Here is a 23,537-nt window from a genome sequence, read left to right on the forward strand (position 1 = left end):
GGCGGAGCAGACTAGAAGGGGAGCAGGCTCGAAGGCGGAGCAGGCTCGAAGGCGGAGCAGACTCGAAGGCGGAGCAGGCAAGAAGGCGGAGCAGGCTAGAAGGTGGAGCAGGATAGAAGGCGGAGCAGGCTAGAAGGCGGAGCAGACTCGAAGGCGGAGCAGACTAGAAGGCGGAGCAGGCTAGAAGGCGGAGCAGACTAGAAGGCGGAGCAGGCTAGGAGGCGGAGCAGGCTCGAAGGCGGAGCAGACTCGAAGGCGGAGCAGGCTAGAAGGCGGAGCAGGCTAGAAGGCGGAGCAGACTCAAAGGCGGAGCAGGCTAGAAGGCGGAGCAGGCTAGAAGGCGGAGCAGTCTAGAAGGCGGAGCAGACTCGGAGGCGGAGCAGGCTAGAAGGTGGAGCAGGCTCAAAGGCGGAGCAGGCTAGGAGGCAGAGCAGGCTCGAAGGCGGAGCAGACTCGAAGGCGGAGCAGGCTAGAAGGCGGAGCAGGCTAGAAGGCGGAGCAGTCTAGAAGGCGGAGCAGACTCGGAGGCGGAGCAGGCTAGAAGGTGGAGCAGGCTCGAAGGCGGAGCAGGCTAGGAGGCGGAGCAGGCTCGAAGGCGGAGCAGACTCGAAGGCGGAGCAGGCTAGAAGGCGGAGCAGGCTAGAAGGCGGAGCAGTCTAGAAGGCGGAGCAGACTCGGAGACGGAGCAGGCTAGAAGGTGGAGCAGGCTCGAAGGCGGAGCAGGCTAGGAGGCAGAGCAGGCTCGAAGGCGGAGCAGGCTAGAAGGCAGAGCAGTCTAGAAGGCGGAGCAGTCTCGGAGGCGGAGCAGGCTAGAAGGCGGAGCAGACTCGGAGGCGGAGCAGGCTAGAAGGCGGAGCAGGCTCGAAGGCGGCTCAATCAGGAAAAAAAGAATTGGGTAGTCTAAATTTATTTTTTTTAAACTTGGGATTCACTTGCACTCTATAAATAAACCCGGGTTAAATCTGTGGCCTTTGGGTTAGGAGGTGCAGTCTTGTAATGTGTATCTCTAAACAAATGAAAATTGTGTGTAAAGTTTGGCTCCAATTCCTTCCTTCACAACCTGGCTTTCTAAATTAGAACAGTTCAAAGCACTCCTGGCCAGCTCCCATCTTCTACCCTCCATAAACTTCAGGTCATTTAAAACACTCATCAACATAAGAACAAATAGCGGGAGCAGCCCATTCGGCCCATCGAACCTGCTTTGCCATTTGATAAGATCATGGCTAGTAACATCAAATCTGAATTCCACCCACCCTGATAATCTATAACTTCCTTAATCTCACTCACAACAAATCCTGTTCACCACCATCTTTGTGCTTGCTGATCTAGATTTGGTTCCAGTGAAGCATTTGTAAAATTTTCATTATTTTCCCCCAAATCCCTCCTTGCCCTCCCAATCTTTACACTAACTTCCAGTCCTACAACCCTCTGAGATATCAGTGGTCCTTCAATTCAGACCTTTTGCACAACCCAATTTTAATTGGTCCTTTTATGATCTGGTAAGTGGTAAATTAACCAAATCTCAAAGGGGAACATGCCAAATTATCACAATGATTTTCAACTTGTATTTTACTCAGAGAAGATGAATAGGAAAGAATGTATCAACAAAAGAAAAGAAAACTTAACCACCCAAGATTACATTTACACAGTTAAAATTAGTCCTCAGAACATTTCCCCCAGGAAGATTTCTACTTGATTAGACTGACAAACAAACACCTGTTTAGGGTACAGTCCCTATAGATATTTAACATACAAAAAATTCAGTAATATTACCAGAAGGCACCCATTGTTTCTATAGGGAAGATATGTCACAGGGCTTCTAGCTCTCTCCCACTGACCGCGGAGGCTTCTGGCCGTGAGGCTGAAGGCTATTGCCAATTGGCAATCGTAGTTAAGTGATCACTTCACAGCTCCCAAGTGGATTCCAGTGGATAGGCATGACATTTATCATGTGGGAATTATTGCCTAGCATCCCTATCAGACTGTGATGCCTGGACACTGGGCCTGGACACTGCGGGAGGCAACACCACTGATGCAGCAACCAACATCCGAGCTCCGCGGGCTGGACCCTAGCAGCAGGGACATTTTCGCGACCAGAGGGTGGCCGTGTGCGACGGGGAGGGGATCAAAGCCCGGTCCAGGTAACGTTACATGCGGATGTCTGGGGTACAGGGTGTGGGGCCCAATATGCAGCGCCCCCCCACTGCAACAGGGGGTGCGTGGGCAGGGCACGTCGCATGGCAGGGGTTGTGGGGGGAGCCTCAATGAGGGAATGGGGGGAGCAATGGGGCAATGGGGGAGGTGGGAAGAGACATTAAGGACGTCCTTGTCCGGGGAGATGGGGCATGGGATTGGTGCTTTGCCCGTTTTGCGGAGGAAAGTGCCAGAGGCATCATATTGGTCGAGGTCAACGATTTTTAATAAATTACACGTGTCCCCAACTGCCCCAATCCCCCGATGGTGCTGCCCCACTTTCCCCACCCCTCCCAGACCCTCTCCCCACCCCTTACCTCACAATGCACCCATCCCCCCCTTACCTCCCCCCGTGCCCTCTCAGTGATCCTCGACCTGCTTAGTGTTCCATGCTTCACCACTGCGCCGAGGTGTGTTCCAAGGATGCACATCAGAGGTGGAGGCAGCCTGCTGCTTATCACATCCCATGACCTTCGATGCCCCTGCTGGGCGTCCTCTGGGGCCTCTGGGGCTGGAGGGCCCCGACACTCATGCTAGCGGCAGATGCCCTGCTGTTCCGGCTGACACAGAGATGCTCCTTTGTCAGTCGGGTGGGTCTTGGGGGAGCCGGTGGCCACCATCGCCACTCCGTGGGGTGGCACTGGGTTGCACCCAGTGTCCCTCCTCTCGGTCGGTAACCATAGGGCCCTGGGATTCACCGTGGGATGGAGGGGCAGCTGGATCAAGCCCCAACTGCGCCTGTGTCACCTGGCTCTGCCAGCCATGGCAACTCCCCAATGTCTGCAGGTTGGTGTTGGCCCCCTCGCTAATGTTCCTCAGTGACTGGGACATACTCTGGAACGTCCCGGCAATTCCCCCCTACGACTGGGACAGGTCATCCAGCGACCGCGGCATGATCTGCCCACCTGAGAGTGGAACATGTCCCACAGCGTTTCTGCTATGCCCACATGGGACTGGGTGACCTCCCCTAGCGACCGGGACGTGCTTTGGAGGGTCTCAGCAATGCCCACCTGAGACTGGGGCAGCCGAGCATGCCCCAGTACATGTATAGGGGCTATTATGCTAACATTTGAACAGCCTAAATTCTCAGGACATTTAATAATTCCCTGCCTCTTAACCTGCTGTTATATCCTTTCCACTTTTACAGAGGGACATATGAATACAACTTGATCTTACGCACAGATCTCTACACAGCAAAACACACCCAGTGGTATTACTTCCAGGTACAGAACATGCAGGAGGAAGTTGAGTACCGCTTCACCATCATCAACCTGATGAAGCCGACGAGCTTGTATAACATGGGAATGAAGCCACTGATGTATTCCACAAAGGATGCTGAGCTATGCCAGGTGGGGTGGCGCAGGGTGGGGAACCAGATCAAGTACTACAGGAACAACTATGGCAATGACAAGCACCAGTATTACTCACTTACCTGGACGTTTGAGTTCCCCCATGTTGCGGACACTTGTTACTTTGCTCACTGCTACCCCTACACCTACTCTGACCTCCAGGACTACTTAATGGACGTGGCAAACGATCCAGCCAAGTCCAAGTTCTGCAAAGTGCGGGTGCTGTGCCGATCGCTGGCTGGGAATATGGTTTACGTCCTGACTGTGACCAGTCCGTCTGAGTGTCCCGAGGTGGCCGCCGCAAAGAAGGCCGTGATCCTGACCGCCCGTGTTCACCCGGGCGAGACCAACAGCTCCTGGATGATGAAAGGTTTCCTCGACTGCCTTCTTGGTAACTCGGTGGACGCCAAGCTGCTGCGGGATACATTCCTCTTCAAAATCGTGCCGATGCTGAACCCTGACGGAGTCATAGTCGGGAATTATCGGTGCTCACTCTCTGGCCAGGATTTAAACCGGAAATACCGGTCCTTTTTGAAGGAGACATATCCCCCGGTGTGGTATACTCGAAAACTGATCAAAAGGTGAGAGGGAATGATGCAGATACTGTGTCAGAAAATAAAGATTAGTTCTACTGTCTCTATTCCCTATCCAACCGAGGCCATATCTTTGCTAATGAGGGTAAACACACTGTCCAGTGTAGAATCTGACGGTCAGTTCTGATGTGTTATCTGAGTTGGTTTAACACTGACTGCAACTGGGTGCAGTGAGACTAGAAACAGGCTTCCGACACAGGAGATGGTCCAACACTGTTTTATTGAACCTGCTGGTTGCTGTACATGATCGGCTGTGGGTTGACACTCTATTAATCTAAACTGATAACCTCTGTCTTGCTTGACCAGACTGGCTCTCTGTCACATGGAGACGGTGCTCACTGCCCTGTGCACCCTGACTATCTCTGTAGCCGTATCCCGTGAGAAGAGGCAGAATCTTGATGACTCGTGTGTTTTATGGTGGTGGTGTCCCCTGCAGTGTCCTGTCTGGCGATTGGTTGTTTTGTGTCCTGTGTGTTTATTGGTTATTCTGTGTGTCAGTCACTGCCTGTCTGTCTCTCATTATATACATGAGGGGATATTATGACATCTCCCCTTTTTGAAATAAAATATTTTTTGAATGTGGCTGTACATACATGTTTGTAGTGAGTGAATGAATGTACATGGGAAGGTGTCTAGCGTGCAGATACAGAGCAAACTGAACAAAATTTACAGGATTCATGTCTATAGATTCAGTCTTTGTGGTTGGCGATGGATTCTTGTCGATCTCGGAGGTGGAGGGGGGGACGCCGGCACCTGGACAGGCGGGATTGCTGCCATTTTGGTGGCCTCGTGGTGCGAGATGTCCAGAGGAGGCATGATGACATGCGGAAAGGTGCAGTCAGGTGGTGGGCAGGCAACTTTGCGCAGTGCCCTCCTGTTGCGCAATAGAATGGAGCCATCAGCCATTTGAACAACGAAAGACCTGGGGGTGGCCTGTCTGACGACAACAGCTGGGGCTGACCAGCCTCCCTCAGGCAACTGGATGCAAACAACATCTTCTGGAGCCAGCGCAGGCAAATCAATGGCATGAGCATCATACGTGATCTTCTGCTGGTCCCTGGATCGCTGCACTTTCTGCAGCACCGTGAGGTGGTCAAGGTCTTGAACATGGATGGCTGGAACAGTCATCCACAGGTTGCGGTTCATAAGTAGCTGAGCCGGAGACAAACCAGTCAACAGAGGGGTTGCCCTGTATGCCAACAGCGCAAGGTGAAAATCATGTTGAGGCTGCAGCCTTGCAAAGCAGTCGCTTGACAATGTGGACCCCTTTTTCGGCCTTCCCGTTTGATTGCGGGTAATGGGGACTGGATGTGATATGCCTGAAGTGGTAGGATTGTGCAAAGTTGGACCACTCTTTGCTGTAGAAACATGGGCCGTTGTCACTCATTACTGTGAGTGGTATACCATGCCTGGCAGACGTCTCTTTGCAGGCCTTGATGACTGACTTTGACGTGAGGTCCGACAGTTTCACCACTTCCGGGTAGCTGGAGAAGTAGTCGGTTAAAAGCACGTAATCACGCCCATTTGTGTGAAAGGGATCTTAGACCACGGAGAGGTCACAATCGCATGCTGTTGCAGTGTTTCCTTGGGCTCGGATGGTTGGAATTTCTGGCATGTGGTGCAGTTAAGGACGAGGAGTCATCTTTCTGGAGGAGCACCGCACCAATGCCGTCCTGGCTTGCATCTGTGGATATTTTGGTATCCTTGGTCAGGTCAAAGAATGCCAGTACTGGGGCTGTGGTGAGCTTCGCCTTCAGCTCAAGCCACTCCGCTTGATGCGCGGGAAGCCACTGGAACACTGTGTACTATTTTGCGAGATGCCGGAGGGCCGTCGTGTGGGATGCCATGTTAGGAATGAATTTTCCTAGAAAATTTACCATCCCGAGGAAGCGGAGGACCACCTTTTTGTCCTCTGGGGTCTTCATGGCATTGATTGCCAGCACCTTGTCGGCGTCAGGTTGCACACCTTGCTGGGAAATGTGGTCACCCAGAAACTTGATAGCGGACCGCCCAAATGAGCATTTGGCCCTGTTCAGCTGGAGGCCACTCTTGTGGACCCTCTGAAAAACCTGTCTGAGGCGAGCTAAGTGATCCTCGGGCGTCGCGGACCAGATGATCACGTCGTCCACATAGACTCGCACCCACCGCGATGCCCTCCATCATTTGCTCCATTATTCGCTGAAAGACTTTGGAAGCTGAAATGATACCGAAAGGCAGGTGGTTGTAGCAATACCTGCCGAACGGAATGTTAAACGTGCACAGCTTCAGAATGGACTCGTCCAGTTGTATCTGCCAGAAACCACGGGAGGAGTCCAGCTTGGTGAAGAATTTGGCATGAGCCATCTCACAGGTTAATTCTTCCCGCTTCGGGATCGGGTAGTGCTCTCACATTATGTTGCGATTCAGGTCTTTGGGATCGGAGTTCACCAGAGGGTTTCTTGACGCAGACCATGGAGCTGACCCAGACTGTTGGTTCCGTGACCTTTGAAATGATGCCCTGGTCTTGGAGCTCTCACAGCTGCGTTTTTAGACGATCCTTGAGAGGAGCCGGCACCCGGCGTGGTGCATGGATGACTGTGGTGGCATTCGGTTTGAGTAGTATTTTGTAGCGATATGGGAGCGTGCCAATCCCATCAAACACATTGTGTTATTGCGTGAGGATGTTGTCTATCTCAGCCTGTAGATTCGCATTGGGCGAGGCAGTCGCAGGTGCAGAGGACATGGCATGGACTCGCTGGACCAGATTTAGGGATTTGCATGCGCGAGCACCGAGCAGGGATGCCTTGTCAGGCCGGACGATCTCGAATCTTAATGTCGCCTTGATTGCCTTGTGCGAGACACTTAGCTGACACGACCCACTGGCAGCTATGGCATTACCATTGTAGTCAAGGAGCTGGCAGGCTGGTGGAAGAATGCTAGGTTGGTCTCGGATGCTGTCGAGGTCTGACTGGGATATGAGATTCGTAGACGCGCCAGTGTCCAATTTGAACCGGATGTGACACTGGTTGACCGCGATGACAGCACACTATTCGTCGTCAGGATCCACACTTAGGATTGAAAGGCGTTTTGCAGGAGCAAAGGAGACCAGCTCGCGTGTGGTGATGATGCCCACCCGATATGGATACTCGAGGCAGTCAGCATCGGGGTCCGTTGGGCTTTCGGGATCGGAATCCTGCATGCCTTGTTGTATGCAGCAGACACGTCTGCGCTGCAGCTGGGATCGCTGGCTGTGGAGTGGAGTGGACCTGCATAAGGCCGCATAATGCCCAGGCTTTCCACATTGTAGACATCGCCTTCCTTTGGCTGGACATTGCCGCTTTAAATGGGCGGAGCCACAATTTTGACACGTCATGACGCTGATGTCAGCGCGTTCCGTACGCCTTCGCGCATGTGCGGCGCGGTTGGCCGATGTTCGCACATGCGCAGTAGGGTTTTCGGCCTCATTGTCCTCCCGGTCGTAGTGCGCATGCGTGGGAACCGGGGAAAAGCGCGCAAAACGGCCATTCTCCGCGATGCTCAGGCCTTGCATTCTTGCGATGGCCTGCACCCTTTCTGCCTCGCGGGCGGCCAGTTTTGCATTTTCTGCCGCTTTGCTGCGGGAGTATCAATTGCTGGCAAGTTCATGGACAATGCACGTTTCGATGGCAATGGAGAGGGCATCCATTTGATTTTGAGGAGTTGCTCCCGCAGGGAGTGGGAATGGACCCCGAAAACGATCTGATTCCCGATCATGGAATCAGCAGCCGAGTTATAATTACCTGACTGCGGAGATGGGTCAAAAAGGACTGAAAAGGTTCATCCTTACCCTGAAGCCTCTGTTGGAAGATGTACCGTTCAAAGCTCTCATTCACCTCGACTTCGCAGTGGCTGTCGAATTTCAGCAGAGCTGTCTTGAACTTCGTCTTGTCTTCGCCATTGGCAAACGAGAGCGAGTTAAAGATGTGGATGGCGTGACCCTGCAGTCGACAAGAACAGCGCGATCTTCCTGGCATCTGATGCTGCCTCGAGGTCGGAGGCCTCGATATACAGGAGGAACTTCTGTTTGAAGCCCTTCCAGTTGCCGCCGAGGTTATCGCAGACCCGGAGTTGCAGAGGGGGCTGGATCTTTTCCATGCCGCTGGGTGGTTGCTTGCTGGACGGTGCAGATTCACTCGAGGTAGGTTTGTTAGAATTAATAGTTTCCTGGTACCATGATGTGTTATGTGAGTTGGTTTAACACTGACTGCAACTGGGTGCAGTAAGACTAGAAACAGGCTTCCGACACAGGAGATGGTCCAACACTGTTTTATTGACCCTGCTGATTGCTGTACATAATCTGCTGTGGGATTACACTCTATTAATCAAAACTGATAACCTCTGTCTTGCTTGACCAGACTGGCTCTCTGTCAAATGGAGATGGTGCTCATTGCACTGTGCACCCTGACTATCTCTGTAGCCGTATCCAGTGAGAAGAGGAAGAGTCTTGATGCCTGGTGTGTTTTATAGTGGTGGTGTCCCCTGCAGTGTCCTGTCTGGCGATTGGTTGTTCTGTGTCCTGTGTGTTTATTGGTTATTCTGTGTGTCAGTCACTGCCTGTCTGTCTCTCATTATATACATGAGGGGATATTATGACAAGTTCCTGCTCCAGGATGTACACGCTAAACTCAGTTGAGGTGGGTATGATTGGGAGGGAGTGTGATTGATGCGATTCAGGCTTGAGTGTGGCCTGCAGAGCAAGGAACAATATGAGGAATACAAAGGCAGAGAACAGTGTTACAGGACTCCTGAAAAACCAGGAGCCATCCTGTAGGAAATACAGAATAAAAAATATATAACTCTTTTTGAAAAAATACACTCCAATACTACTCCAACAAATAGTCGCCATTTTGGGTCTGCTTTTCTCCAGGCTGAGCAGATGACATCTCTACCCCATCAAACACTACCAGGACAGATAGAGTACGGGATTAGATACAGAGTAAAGCTCCCTCTACACTGTCCCCATCAAACACTCCCAGGACAGGTACAGCACGGGGTTAGATACAGAGTAAAGCTCCCTCTACACTGTCCAGATCAAACACTCCCAGGACAGGTACAGCACGGGGTTAGATACAGAGTAAAGCTCTCTCTACACTGTCCCCATCAAACACTCCCAGGACAGGTACAGCACGGGGTTAGATACAGAGTAAAGCTCCCTCTACACTATCCCCCATCAAATACTCGCAGGACAGGTGCAGCACAGGATTAGATACAGAGTAAAGCTCCCGCTACACTGTCCCCATCAAACACTCCCAGGACAGGTACAGCACGGGGTTAGATACAGGGTAAAGCTCCCTCTACACTGTCCTCATCAAACATTCCCGGGACATGTACAGCATGTGGTTAGGTACAGAGTAAAGCTCCCTCTACACTGTCCCCATCCAGCACTCCCAGGACAGGTACAGCACGGGATTAGATACAGAGTAAAGCCCCCTCTCCACTGTCCCCATCAGACACTCCAAGGACAGGTACAGCACGGGGTTAGATACAGAGTAAAGCTCCCTCTACACTGTCCCCATCAAACACTCCCAGGACAGGTACAGCACGGGGTTAGATACAGAGTAAAGCTCCCTCTACACTGTCCCCATCAAACACTCCAAGGACAGGTACAGCACGGGGTTAGATATAGAGTAAAGCTCCCTCTACACTGTCCCCATCAAACACTCCCAGGACAGGTACAGCACGGGGTTTATATACAGAAAAAGCTCCCTCTACACTGTCCCCATCAAACACTCCCAGGACAGGTATGTCATGATATGCACTCATGCTCATAATGAGATACAGACAGGCAGTGACAGACACCCAGTACAGCCAATCAACACACCGGACAGAACACAACCAATCACCAGGCAGAACACTAGAATGTGGTCTCCCACTGTAAAACACATGAGGCATCAACACTCTGCCTCTTTCCACTGGTGACAACTCTAGTGACAGTCAGGGTGTATATATCAGTTAGCACCTTCTACACGTGGCTCAGAGCTAGTCTGGTCTAGTTAGTTATAGTAAGCACACTTACATTAGTAGAGTGTCAAACACACAGCGAACTGTGTGCACTGCTTAACAAGTTAAATAAAGCGTATTGAACCAACATCAAAGTTTGGAGTCTACTTCCAAATACAACTGTATCCAATTGCAGTCCGTGTTACCCCAGGGTGATTAACACGACATGGTACCAGTAGTCTACTATTTCTAAGTGGTTTACCTTGCGTGATTCCGTGACGACCAGCAAATGCCTTCCAGCGGCATGGAGAAGATCCAGGCCCCTCCACAGCTACGGATTTCCGGCAATCTCGGCGCCAACTGGCGGGTCTTCAAGCAGAAGTTCCTTCTCTACATTGAGGCCTCTGACCTCGAGGATGCGTCCGATGCCAGAAAAATCGCGCTGCTCCTATCGACTGCGGGGGACCAAGCCATCCAGATTTTCAACTCGCTTAATTTTACCGATGGCCAGGACAAGACCAAATTCAAGACCATTTTGGGGAAGTTTGACAGTCACTGTGAAGTCAAAACAAACGAGAGCTTTGAGCGCTATATCTTCCAGCAACACCTTCAGGGTAAGGATGAACCGTTCCAATCCTTTCTAACTCATCTCCGTATATTAGCGCATTCCTGCAATTATGGTACAACCACTGATTCTATCATCAGGGATCAGATCGTGTTTGGGGTGCACTCCGATTCCTTGCGGGAGCAACTCCTCAAAATTAAGCACATGACCCTGCCAGTCGCAATCGAGACGTGTATAGTGCATGAGCATGCGAGAAATCGGTACTCCTGTTTCAAATCGGCAGAATATGAAAAACTTGCCTCCCACGAGGCAGAGAGTGTACAGGCCATCGCCCGGATGCAGCGTCTCAGTGTCGATGAAAGCGGCCATTTCGCGCGCTTTTCCCGGGGCCCCACGCAGGCGCAACACGAACGGGAGAACGAAGCGGCCGAAAACCAAACTGCAAAGGTGCGAACATTGGCTGACCGCACTGCGCATGTGCGACGATGCACGGAGCGTAACGATGTCAACGTCATGACGTGCCCGAACTGCGGCACCGCCCACGTAAAGCGGCAATGCCCTGCAAAAGGCAGGCGATGTTTAAATTGCGGGAAGCCTGGACATTATGCAGCCTTGTGCAGGTCTGCACCACCAGTCAAGGGCCAGCGATCCCAATTCCAACGCAAGCACGTTCGATGTGTACAGCAAGGGTTCCTGAATCTGATCCTGGTAGCACTACGGATCCAGAGGACGACTGCCTGGAGTCCCCCTATTGTGTGGGCATCATCACTACATGTGAGTATGCCTCCTCAAATTCAGCAAGACGCCTATCTATCCTCAATGTGGATTCCACAGACGAATGGCGTGCCGTCATACAAGTAAATCAATGCAGCATCCAGTTCAAGCTGGACACTGTTGCTTCTGCCAATCTAATCTCTCAAGCTGATTTTGACCGCATTAAAAAGCAACACAAAATTCTTCCGCCAGCCTGCCAGCTCCTCGATTATAATGGCAATGCCATAACTGCACTTGGATCTTGTCATCTACTCGTCTCCAACAAGACCATCAATGTCAAACTGCGATTCGAAATCGTCAAGCCTGATAAGGCATCCCTGCTACTCAACCTCGTACAGCGAGTCCATGCCATGTCTTCTTCCAATGTGGATCTTCAGGCTGACATTGATGACATCCTTGCTCAATATCCGGATGCGTTTGATGGAATGGGCACTCTGCCATACTGCTACAAGATCCTACTCAGGCCTGATGCCAAGCCTGTAATCTATGCACCACGCCGGGTGCCGGCTCCTCTGAAGGAACGTTTAAAGGCACAGCTACAGGAGCTCCAAGACCAGGGCATCATCTCCAAAGTGACGGAACCGACTGACTAGGTCAGCTCGATGGTCTGTGTGAAGAAGCCCTCAGGAGAGTTGTGGATATGCAGAGATCCCAAAGATCTTAATCAGAACATAATGCGGGAACACTACTTGATCCCGAAGCGGAAGGAACTGACCAGTGAGATGGCACATGCCAAATTCTTCACAAAGCTAGATGCATCGTGTGGTTTCTGACAGATACAACTGGACGAGTCCACCCAGCAGGAAGCTCTGCACGTTCAACACACCATTTGGCAGGTACTGTTATAACCGTATGCCGTTCGGCATTGTCTCAGCCTCTGAAATCTTCCATAGGATCATGGAGCAGATGATGGAGGGCATTGAGGGTGTGCGTGTCTACGTAGATGATGTAATCATATGGTCCACGCCCCCCGAGGAACACATATCTCGTCTCAAACAAGTCTTTTGACGTGTCCATGCCAACGGCCTCAAGCTGAACAAGGCCAAGTGCTCCTTTAGCATGCCAACCATCAAGTTCTTGGGCGACCAGATATCCCAGCAGGGTGTGCGACCAGATTCGGACAAGGTCAAGGCCATTAATGCCATGAAGACCCCGGAAGACAAGAAGGCGGTACTACGCTTCCTCGGAATGGTGAACTTCTTGGGAAAACTCATTCCCAACTTGTCCTCTCACACTACGGCTCTCAGGCATCTGGTGAAGAAGTCCACTGCATTCCAGTGGCTACCCACACATCAAGCAAAGTGGCTCGAGCGCAAAGCAAAGCTCACCACTGCTCCGGTACTCGCGTTTTTGGACCCGGACAGGGAAACAAAAATCTCCACGGACGCAAGCCAGGACAGCATTGGTGCGGTGCTCCTCCAGAGGGATGACTCCTCGTCCTGGGCTCCAGTTGCTTATGCGTCAGGGGCCATGACTCCTACTGAACAGAGGTACACCCAAATAGAAAAAGAGGGCCTGGGCCTCCGAACCGGCATTGTAAAGTTCCATGACTACGTCTACGGTCTACCAACCTTCACAGTGGAGACTGACCACAGACCCTTGGTCCATATCATTCATAAGGACTTGAATGACATGACGCCCAGGCTTCAGCGCATTCTCCTTTCACTCCGAAGGTACGATTTTGAGTTAGTCTACACACCAGGCAAGGAGCTGAGAATTGCGGATGCCCTGTCCCGTTCCATCACCTTGCCCTGTGAACAGGTTGACATCATCCGCCAGATTGAGGCACAGGTGCAGCTATGTGCCAGCAACCTCCCGGCCTCAGATGAAAGAGTGTTCAGCCTTCGTGAAGAGACTGCCAAAGACCCTCTTCTGCAGCGTGTAGTGCACCACCTTGCAAAAGGTTGACAAAAAGGGCAATGCCCTCAGTTCTTTAATGTGAAGGACGACCTGACAGTCGTCGAGGGGATCCTCCTCAAGCTAGATCGTATCGTTATTCCTCGCAGTCTGCAGAGCTTAGTGCTCAAACAAATCCACGAGGGACACCTAGGTGTCGAAAAGTGTAGACGCAGGGCCCGGCAGGCTGTTTATTGGCCTGGGATCAGCCAGGACATATCCAACATGGTCCTCAATTGTGCGACCTGCCAGCGTTTCCAGCCTGCTCAGCCCAAAGAAACACTCCAGCAACACGAGATCGTGACCTCTCCGTGGTTCAAGGTGGGAATCGACCTTTTCCACGCCAATGGGCGTGGCTATGTGCTCATCATAGATTACTTCTCAAATTACCCGGAAGTTGTGAAGCTGTCAGACCTCACATCAAGGACAGTCATCAAGGCCTGCAAGGAGACATTTTCCAGGCATGGTATTCCGCTCACTGCCATGAGTGACAATGGTCCCTGCTTCCACAGCCAAGAGTGGTCCAATTTTGCCAAGTCGTACCAATTCAACCACATTACCTCAAGCTCACACTACCCGCAGTCCAACGGGAAGGTTGAGAAAGGGGTCCATAGAGTGAAAAACTGCTCTGCAAGGCTGCGGACTCTGCTTCTGACTTCAACCTTGCGCTGTTGGCATACAGGGCAACCCCTCTGTCCACCGGTATGTCTCCGGCTCAACTCCTCATGAACAGAGACCAGCGGACGACTGTTCCGGCCATACACTTACCAGGCCTGGATCACCTCCCAGTGCTGCAAAAGGTGCAGCAACTCAGGAACCGCCAAAAGCTGACGTACGATGCTCATGCTACTGATCTGCCTGTGCTCTCTCCGGAAGATGCTGTTCGCATCAAGCTACCTGATGGAGGCTGGTCAGTTCCAGCTGTTGTTGTTCGACAGGCTGCTCCCAGATCGTTTGTAGTTCGTATGGCCGATGGCTCCATTGTCAGGTGCAACAGAAGGGTGCTGCGCAAAGTTGCCTGCCCACCACCAGATCCTACTTTTCCATATATTGTTATGCCTCCTCCGGACACCTCGCACCACGAGGCCATCAATCTGGCAGCAATCCCGCCTGTCAAGGCGCCGTCGTCCCCACCTCCACCTCGCAGGCGGTCGACAAGGATCCGACACAAGCCCCAAAGATTGGACGTATAGACATTTATCTTCTAAATTTTGTTCTGTATCTGCACGCTAGATACCTCTTATGTATATATTCATCCATTTGCTTTCATCCACTCGCCATTTAATGTAAATAGTTCTACAAGTAAATACAGTCGCATATGCTCCAAGCAACCAGCATTTTTAAAAAAAAGGGGAGATGTCATGATATGCACAGATGCACATAATGAGATACAGACAGGCAGTGACAGACACCCAGTACAGCCAATCAACACACAGGACAGAACACAACCAAACACTAGAAGGTGGTCTCCCACTATAAAACACACGAGGCATCAACACTCTGCCTCTTTCCACTGGTGACAACAGTAGTGACAGTCAGGGTGTATATATCAGTTAGCACCTTCTACACGTGGCTCAGAGCTAGACTGGTCTAGTTAGTTATAGTAAGCACACTTAGATTAGTAGAGTGTTAAACCCACAGCGAACTGTGTGCACTGCTTAACAAGTTCAATAAAGCGTATTGAACCAACACCAAAGTTTGGAGTCTACTTTCAAGTACAACTGCATCCAGTTGCAGCTCGTGTTACCCCAGGGTGATTAACACGACAAGATACAGCACGGGGTTAGATACAGAGTAAAGCTCCTTCTACATTGTCCACATCAAATACTCCCAGGACAGGTACAGCACGGGGTTAGATACAGAGTAAAGCTCCCTCGACACTGTCCCCATCAAACACTCCCAGGACAGGTACAGCATGGGGTTAGATACAGAGTAAAGCTCCCTCTACACTGTCCCCATCAAACACTCACAGGACAGGTACAGCACGGTGTTAGATACAGAGTAAAGCTCCCTCTGCACTGTCCCCATCAAACACTCTCAGGACAGGTACAGCACGGGGTTAGATATAGAGTAAAGCTCCCTGTACTCTGTCCCCATCAAACACTCCCAGGACAGGTACAGCACGGGGTTAGATACAGAGTAAAGCTCCCTCTACACTGTCCCCATCAGACACTGCCAGGACAGGTACAGCATGGGGTTAGATACAGAGTAAAGCTCCCTCTACACTGTCCCCATCAAACACTCCCAGGACAGGTACAGCACGGGGTTAGATATAGAGTAAAGCTCCCTCTGCCCTGTCCCCATCAAACACTCCCAGGACAGGTACAGCACGGGGATAGATACAGAGTAAAGCTCCCTCTACACTGTCCCCATCAAACACTCCCAGGACAGTTACAGCACGGGGATAGATACAGAGTAAAGCTCCCTCTACACTGTCCCCATCAGACACTGCCAGGACAGGTACAGACAGCATGGGGTTAGATACAGTAACCCTCCCTCGACAATACTGCAGCCTGGGAACAGCACTGTCTTCATAAGGCCATCAGAAATAGAAAGAGTTGTTTTCTGTTCAGCCCCTCGTAGCCTGTTCTGCCATTCAATAGGATCATGGCTGATCCGGTATTCCTCACGTCCACTTCCTGCCTTTCCCCCATAAATCATGATTCCCTTACTGATCAGGAATCTATGTAAACGTGAAATATACACAGGAACCCTGCCCCCACAGGTCTCCAGGAGTTCCAAAGGCTCTCAACCCTCAAAGAAGAAACTCCTCCTCATCGCAGTCTTAAATGGGCACCTCTTTATTCTGAGACTCTGCTCTCTGGTCCAAGACTCTCCCATGAGGAGAAACATCCTCGCAGTATTTACCCTGTCGAGCTCCTTAAGAACCCTGTATGTTTCACCTCTCATTCACCGAAATTCCAATTAGTAGATTCCCAACCTGTTTAACCTTTGTTCAACAGACAACCTCTCTATCCGTGGGATCATCCCAGTGACCCTCCTCTGAACCGCCTCCAATGAAATAATATCCTTAAATAAGGGGACAAACTGCTCACAATACTCCAGATGTGGCCTCACCAGTACCCTATACAGCTGCATCAAGACTTCCCGACTCTTATACTCCAGCCCCCTTGAAATAAGGGCCAACATTCCATTAGCCTTCCTGATTACCTGCTGCCCCTGTGTGCTAGTTTTCTGTGTTTCGTGCACAAGTACCCCCAAGTCCCCATGTGTTGCGGCTTTCTCCATTACATAATACTCGGCTCTTTTGTTCTCCCTTCCAAAATGAACTTCACATTTTCGCACATTATACTCCATTTGTCATCTTTTAGCCCACTTATTTAACCTATAAATATCTCTTTGCAAACTGTATCTGTCTCACAACTTGCCTTTCCACCTCTTTTGCAAATGTGGCTAAAGTACATTTGCTTCCTTCCCCCAAGTTATTAATATATATTGTAAACAATTATATTGTAACAGTTGTGGTCCCAGCACTGTATCCTGCAGAACCCCACTGTTTGCATGTTGCCAATCTGAAAAAGAACCTTGTCCCCACTCGCTGTTTCCTTCCCATTAGCCAGTTCTCTATCCATGTCAATATACTCCCTCCAATGCCATCGGCTCTTATCTTGTGACTTAACATTTTATGAGGTACCTTGTCGAATGGCTCCAGGAAGTCCAAATGCAACACATCTACTGGTTCCCCTCTACCAATCTGGTTGAGACTTCCTTGAAAAATTCTAATAAATTAGCCAGACAATATTTCCCTTCCCCGAAGCCATGCTGACTCTGCTTGATTAGATTCTGATTTTTCAAATTTGTAGTTATTTATTTATTTATTTTTAAATTTAGAGTATCCAATTTATTTTTTCCAATTAAGGGGCAATTTTAGCGTGGCCAATCCACCTCCCCTGCACATCTTTTGGGCTGTGGAGGCGAAACCCATGCAAATACGGGGAGAATGTGCAAACTCCACACGGACAGTGACCCAGAGCCGGGATCGAACCTGGGACCTCGGAGCCGTGAGGCAGCAGTGCTAACCATTTGCACCACCCTGCTGCCCTCAAATGTGCAGTTATTACATCCTTAAGGATTGATTCCAACATTCTCCAATAATAGGTGTTCGGCTAATCGACCTTTGGTTATCTGCTTTTTGCCTCCCTTTTTGAATAGAGTTGTCACATTGGCAGTTTTCCAATCCTTCTGTACTTCTTCACAATCAAAGGATTTGGGGGAAATTACAACCAATGCATCCACCATCTCTGTACCTACTTCTTTTCGGAATTTAACTCAATGTGATATTTCACATATTCCAAACGTGGAACGTTTTGTACTTGATCCCCGGTGGAAAGCTGCTCTCGTTCGAAAAACTGCCTGATGCTCCCTCTCGTTGATATCGTTGATATTTGTGTTCCCGTCCCAGCCTCCCCGAACAGGCGCCGGAATGTGGCGACTAGGGGCTTTTCTCAGTAACTTCATTGAAGCCTACTCGTGACAATAAGCGATTTTCATTTTCATTTCAATTCATTTCATTTTTCAATTTGAAATGAAAATTAGGCAGTTCCAATAATGGGCAGCGGACCCGATCCAGGTTTACACCCAGAGGTGAAAATCGAAAACTTAACCTCAGGTGTCCTGTCTTAATTAGAACTTTAGTGCTTTCTGAAGTTTGGTTTTGTACTGTGATCCCCCCCCGCCCACCCCCCCTCCACTCTACAAAACAGTGCGTTTGCAATGCGAGGAGCGGGAGCATTGATACTGCTCCTTTCGCTCTGCTGTTACATTTCCACTTTCTTTTCAGGTTGATGGAGGAGCGGACAGTTTTTCTTTACTGTGATCTCCACGGGCACAATCGGAAGCAGAACATTTTCATGTACGGCTGTCAGAGTAGGATGCGCACAGTGTCATCATTTGCCAAACAGCGAGTCTTCCCTCTCATGCTCAGTAAGAACTGCTGTCGCAAGGTATAGTCTCACGATGCCGGGTTTGAGATAGATACTGCAACTCTATTCTGTGATCTTTTGAGATTCTACCCTTTCAAATCTCTATTGATCGGTTACAATTGGGTAGACTTACCTTTCAGTTAGATTTTAGAAATTTCTGTTCACCCACTTAAAAAGGACTTGATTAGGTTTCAAGGGAGTGATTGACAAGACATAAGGGGCGTCATTCTCCGACCCCCCGCCGGGTCGGAGAATGGCCGTTGGCCGCCGTGAATCCCGCCCCCGCCCCCGCCGAAGTCTCCGAAGGGAGAAAAGTCGGCGGGGCGTTAATGGCGCCGCTGCCGCGGAGAATGTCACGGGTCTGCGCAAGGCAGTCGATTTTCGGCCTGCCGATATTCTCCCTTCCGGATGGGCCGAAGTCCCGTCGACGTGATGACCGTTCACGTCGACGTCAATCAAACCTCCTTTTCATCGGCGTGACCCGGTGCTCCAGGCTCACAGGCTCTGGGCAGGAAATGGCGTGGCCGCAGACTGATTGCGTGAGGAGAGGTGTGTCTCGGCTTGTGTGTGTGTGCGGCGGGGGGGGGGGGTGGTTAGAGTAGGCTGGGCTCCGAGGGAGTGCCGGGAGGGGGTCCGTGCCGGGGTGGAGGTTGGGGGGGGGGGGTCCGTGCCGGGGTGGAGGTTGGGAGGGGGGGTCCGTGCTGGGGTGGAGGTTGGGGGTTAGGGGGGGTCCGTGCTGGGGTGGAGGTTGGGGGGGGGGTCCGTGCTGGGGTGGAGGTTGGGGGTTAGGGGGGGTCCGTGCTGGGGTGGAGGTTGGGGAGGGGGTCCGTGCTGGGATGGAGGTTGGGGAGGGGGTCCGTGCCGGGGTGGAGGTTGGGGGTTGGGGGGGGGTCCGTGCTGGGGTGGAGGTTGGGGGTTGGGGAGGGGGTCCGTGCCAGGGTGGAGTTTGGGGGGGGGGGTCCGTGCTGGGGTGGAGGTTGGGGGGGGGGTCTGTGCCGGGGTGGAGGTTGGGAGGGGGGGTCCGTGCTGGGGTGGAGGTTGGGGGTTAGGGGGGGTCCGTGCTGGGGTGGAGGTTGGGGAGGGGGTCCGTGCTGGGGTGGAGGTTGGGGAGGGGGTCCGTGCCGGGGTGGAGGTTGGGGGGGGGTCCGTGCCGGGGTGGAGGTTGGGGGTTGGGGAGGGGGTCCGTGCCGGGGTGGGTGATGGGAGGGCAAATGAGTTGGTCCACCTGGCCAGGTGCCAGCCTCCAACAGTTGGACCCATGCGGTCCATGCCACCTGGCTGGGGGGAGGAGGGGATATGGGCAATGATGACATGTCGTCGTTCCCCTCCCCCCCACCAGGCAGTCATGTTTTCAGACCATCCAGCGATGTTGGCCGCCGTGGTGGCAGCCGCTCATGTCTATGTTGCCCTGGATGAGGAGGAGGAGCGTGCCAGAGAGGCGGCGCAGGCTGCCGCAGTGGGGCAGGAGGCAGCCGCCCAGGCTGGAGGGACACCTGACCGACAGGACGAGGAGGGGGAGGAGGACGTCGCGGCCCCACGGCATCGGAGGCACCCGAGGGCGCCCCGTGTGTACCGGCCCCGGCAGTCATGCCAGGACCTCACGGACCGGGAATGCAGGAGGAGACTCCGGATGAGCCGGGAAACCGTGGCACACATCTGCCACCTGCTGGCACACCTGTCACCGCGTGACACTGGCGGGGGACACCCTCTCCCCGTGTCCGTCAAGGTTACGGTGGCCCTGAACTTTTATGCAACGGGGTCATTCCAGGCACCGAGTGGGGACCTGTCCGGCATATCGCAGACATCGGTGCATCGGTGCATCCGGGCAGTGACAGATGCCCTTTATGCCATGGCACACCGCTACATCCGCTTCCCCGTGGACCGGGCCAGCCAAGATGCCCGGGCCGTGGGCTTCTCTGCCGTGGCCGGGTTCCCCATGGTCCAGGGCGCGATCGATGGGATGCACGTCGCCGTGCGGCCACCTGCAGAGAACAGGGCCGTGTTCACTAATAGGAAGGGGACCTATTCAATGAACGTACAGGTGGTCTGCGACCACCGCATGATGATCCTGCACGTCTGCGCCCGTCACCCAGGCAGTGTACACGACTCATTTGTGTTGTCGCGGTCATCCATCCCCGGCATGTACGAGGGACGCCATCCCCGGCTGAGGGGCTGGTTGCTGGGCGACAGGGGCTACCCATTGCGATCGTGGCTGATGACGCCTATACGGAGGCCATGCAATGAGGCGGAGAACCGCTACAATGATGCCCATGTAGCGACAAGGGGAGTGATCGAGAGGTGCTTTGGCGTGCTGAAGATGCGTTTCAGGTGCCTGGACCTCTCTGGGGGCGCCCTCCAGTATCGGTCAGATAGGGTCGGCCGCATCATTGTGGTGTGCTGCGTCCTGCACAACATAGCCCAGCAGAGGGGCGATGTGCAGCAGGCAGAGGAGGGCGGAGTGGAGGAGCAGCAGGAAGAGGCCCAGTCCTCCCCAGATGAGGGGGATGGGGGCAATGGTCAGGGCAGACGGGGTAGACACAGGCGGGTGGCTGTCCACCGTTACCGGCTGGCCCAGCGGGCACGGGACAGACTGATAGACGCCCGCTTCACTGACTAGATGGGCGTGGGAATCGGGTAGTATGGCCACAGACCGCACACCATGACAACAGCCGACCACCCACACCCCCCACCCATCCACCCACCCAGCACCCTCACCCCCCTCCCCAACCCCACACACCCCACCCGCATGCACACCACCCCCCCACCCCCAATTGCCGATCCACCGGCGGCACAACGGGCCGGGCTCACCCAGTTGCGGGTGGACGCGTGTCTATCGCAGGCCATGGAGGATGATGACAACCCGCCTCCGATGAGCTCCTGGCTCTACATCGTTGGACTATGTCTGACCCATGGCCACAGTACCACCATCCACCCGGACCATCCCTGCATGCGGCTGTGACACTGCAGCGCACGGTCCCGTCCTCTGCCCGGGGGATGTTGATGGCGGCCCAGGGGGAAGGGGGCAGACTCACCTGGGGCTGAGGTAAGACCACCCGTCACACACACACTTGCGCTCAACGTACATGACACGCCCGCACACTTTGGACAGAGCACAAAGGCAGCTTCGGTAGGTGTAACATTGACTTTAATAACCAAAGGAGTTCATGCACGTGCCCTAGCCCCTAAAACTCATCTGTGCCCTGCACCCGTGCCAACTTACTCAGTGTCTAATTGTTTGGCCTTACGGGCCCTTTGACTACGTCTACGTGGTTCCCCAGACGGTACAGCAGAACTGGAGGTGGACTCCTGTGATTCCTGCCCTCTGACACTGGATCCCTTTGGCGGCCGTTTCCTGGGGCGTCCTGGCCTAGATGGGCCAGGCTGCGGCCCGGGCGACTGGGATGGCGAGCTGCCAGCCTGTCCTGCCCGTTGCCCACCCGATGCACCTGGGACGGAAGGGGGGGGAGTCCGAGGTGTCGCGGTGTACCGGGACCTCCCCTACAGAGGGAGCCGGGACGGACCACACCACCTCCTCCTCCCTCGGGGTGCCCGATGGCCCCCAGGCCTCTACATGGGTGGGGGATGCGAACGGACTGGCCATTCGACGCGCCCCCGACATCTGGCGCTGCCAGTCCTGGAGGCCCGTGCTGGTATCGACAGGGGTCTGCAGGTTTGCAGCCATGGAGCCCAGGGGGTTGTCGAACCCTGTCTGCGACAGTGCGACGCCGGCTCGCACATGGCCACTGGCGCGATGCCCTCAGCGATGGCCTGCTGAGACTGGGCCATGGCCTGCAGAGACTGGGCCATGGCGTGCACAGACTGGGCTATGGCCTGCTGAGACTGGGCCATGGCCTGCTGAGACTGGGCTATGGCGTTGAGCGCCTCTGCCATCTGGCGCTGGCACTGGCTCATGGCCTCCTGTGAGAGGGCAGCCATTTCCTGGGCCACAGTCGCCGCCTGCACGGAAGGCCCCAGGCCTCGCAAACCGTTCCCCATGTCTGACACCGTCGCACCCATTGCCTCCACCGCGGACGCCACCCGTGCGGTGTCAGCCTGGGTGGCACGCATGACCGGGACCACTCCCAGCTCCTGGACGCGGGTGGACTCCTCCACCTGCGACCGCAGCCGCCGCAAGCCACCCGTCACCCTATTCGCTCATCTCCGTGTCGGTGGTTGCATCGGATCTATGTGTGGGTGTGGTAACTGCAGGAACCCGGGATCCATCTGGGCGGCAGATGTTCGCTTGGCCTGGGCTGCCCTCCGACCGCCCGGTCCCTCTGCTGCTCCTACCTCCATCTGCTGTACCGGGACGGCTGTGTTGTGCGCACCAGTGAGTGTACCAGACGCCTCATCACTAAAGTGCCCAACCGTGGTGAGTGTTTCTGCGATGGTGGAGGGTGTTGGTGACAGCAGTGGCGTTGTGTCGTGCTCTTCGTCCCACTCTGAGTCCATGGCACTTTGGGGTGGGGGTTCGTCTCCACCCATCCACTCTGAGTCACTGTCCGGTATTTCGTCTTCCCGGGTAGGGGTGTCCTGGGTAGTGCTGTCCCGGGTAGTGCTGTCCCGGGTAGTGCTGTCCCGGGTAGTGCTGTCCCGGGTAGGGGTGTCCTGGGTAGTGGTGTCCCGGGTAGGGGTGTCCTGGGTAGTGCTGTCCCGGGTAGGGGTGTCCTGGGTAGTGGTGTCCCGGGTAGGGGTGTCCTGGATAGTGGTGTCCTGGGTAGTGGTGTCCTGGCTCGGATGTGACGGATGCCTGTGGCTGCCCCCCTCATCGCTGGGTGGTCGCTCCCGCACGTGACAGGGGTGTCGTCTCCCTGTTGCTCCAGGTCTCTCCGTCTCCCGTGGTGTGCGAGGGGCATCCTGCGGGCGTCGCATGCTGGAGGGTCCGGGTCTCTCCGTCTCCCGTGGTCTCCGAGGGGCATCCTGCGGGCGTCGCATGCTGGAGGGTGCGGGTCTCTCCGTCTCCCATGGTGTGCGAGGGGCATCCTGCGGCCGTCGCATGCTGGAGGGTCCGGGTCTCTCCGTCTCCCGTGGTCTCCGAGGGGCATCCTGCGGGCGTCGCATGCTGGAGGGTGCGGGTCTCTCCGTCTCCTGTGGTCTCCGAGGGGCATCCTGCGGGCGGTCTGCATCTGCGGGGATGGGTGCCTGGACGTTTGGTCCTGCGATACACATTGAAGCATGCATGGTTAGACATCAGGCAGTGATCAGGTGATACGGGGGAGGGGGATATAGGGGAGGGGGGATATGGGGACGGGCTGTTGGTGGCTCA

At 53.7% G+C, this 23,537-nt stretch overlaps 1 protein-coding gene across 4 annotated transcripts in view; it reads left to right on the forward strand.

The window, feature by feature from the left end:
- Window positions 1-23,537, forward strand: part of LOC140405816 (cytosolic carboxypeptidase 2-like) — a 310,411-nt gene that overhangs the window by 192,116 nt on the left and 94,758 nt on the right. For all 4 annotated transcript variants that reach the window (XM_072494234.1, XM_072494236.1, XM_072494235.1 and 1 more), the window contains exons 7-8: window positions 3,341-4,123; window positions 18,130-18,292. In XM_072494234.1, coding sequence (XP_072350335.1) covers window positions 3,341-4,123; window positions 18,130-18,292 — 946 coding nt within the window. The remainder of the gene's footprint in view (window positions 1-3,340; window positions 4,124-18,129; window positions 18,293-23,537) is intronic.

The sequence above is a fragment of the Scyliorhinus torazame genome, chromosome 2 (genome assembly GCF_047496885.1).
Source record: "Scyliorhinus torazame isolate Kashiwa2021f chromosome 2, sScyTor2.1, whole genome shotgun sequence".
NCBI lineage: Eukaryota > Metazoa > Chordata > Chondrichthyes > Carcharhiniformes > Scyliorhinidae > Scyliorhinus > Scyliorhinus torazame.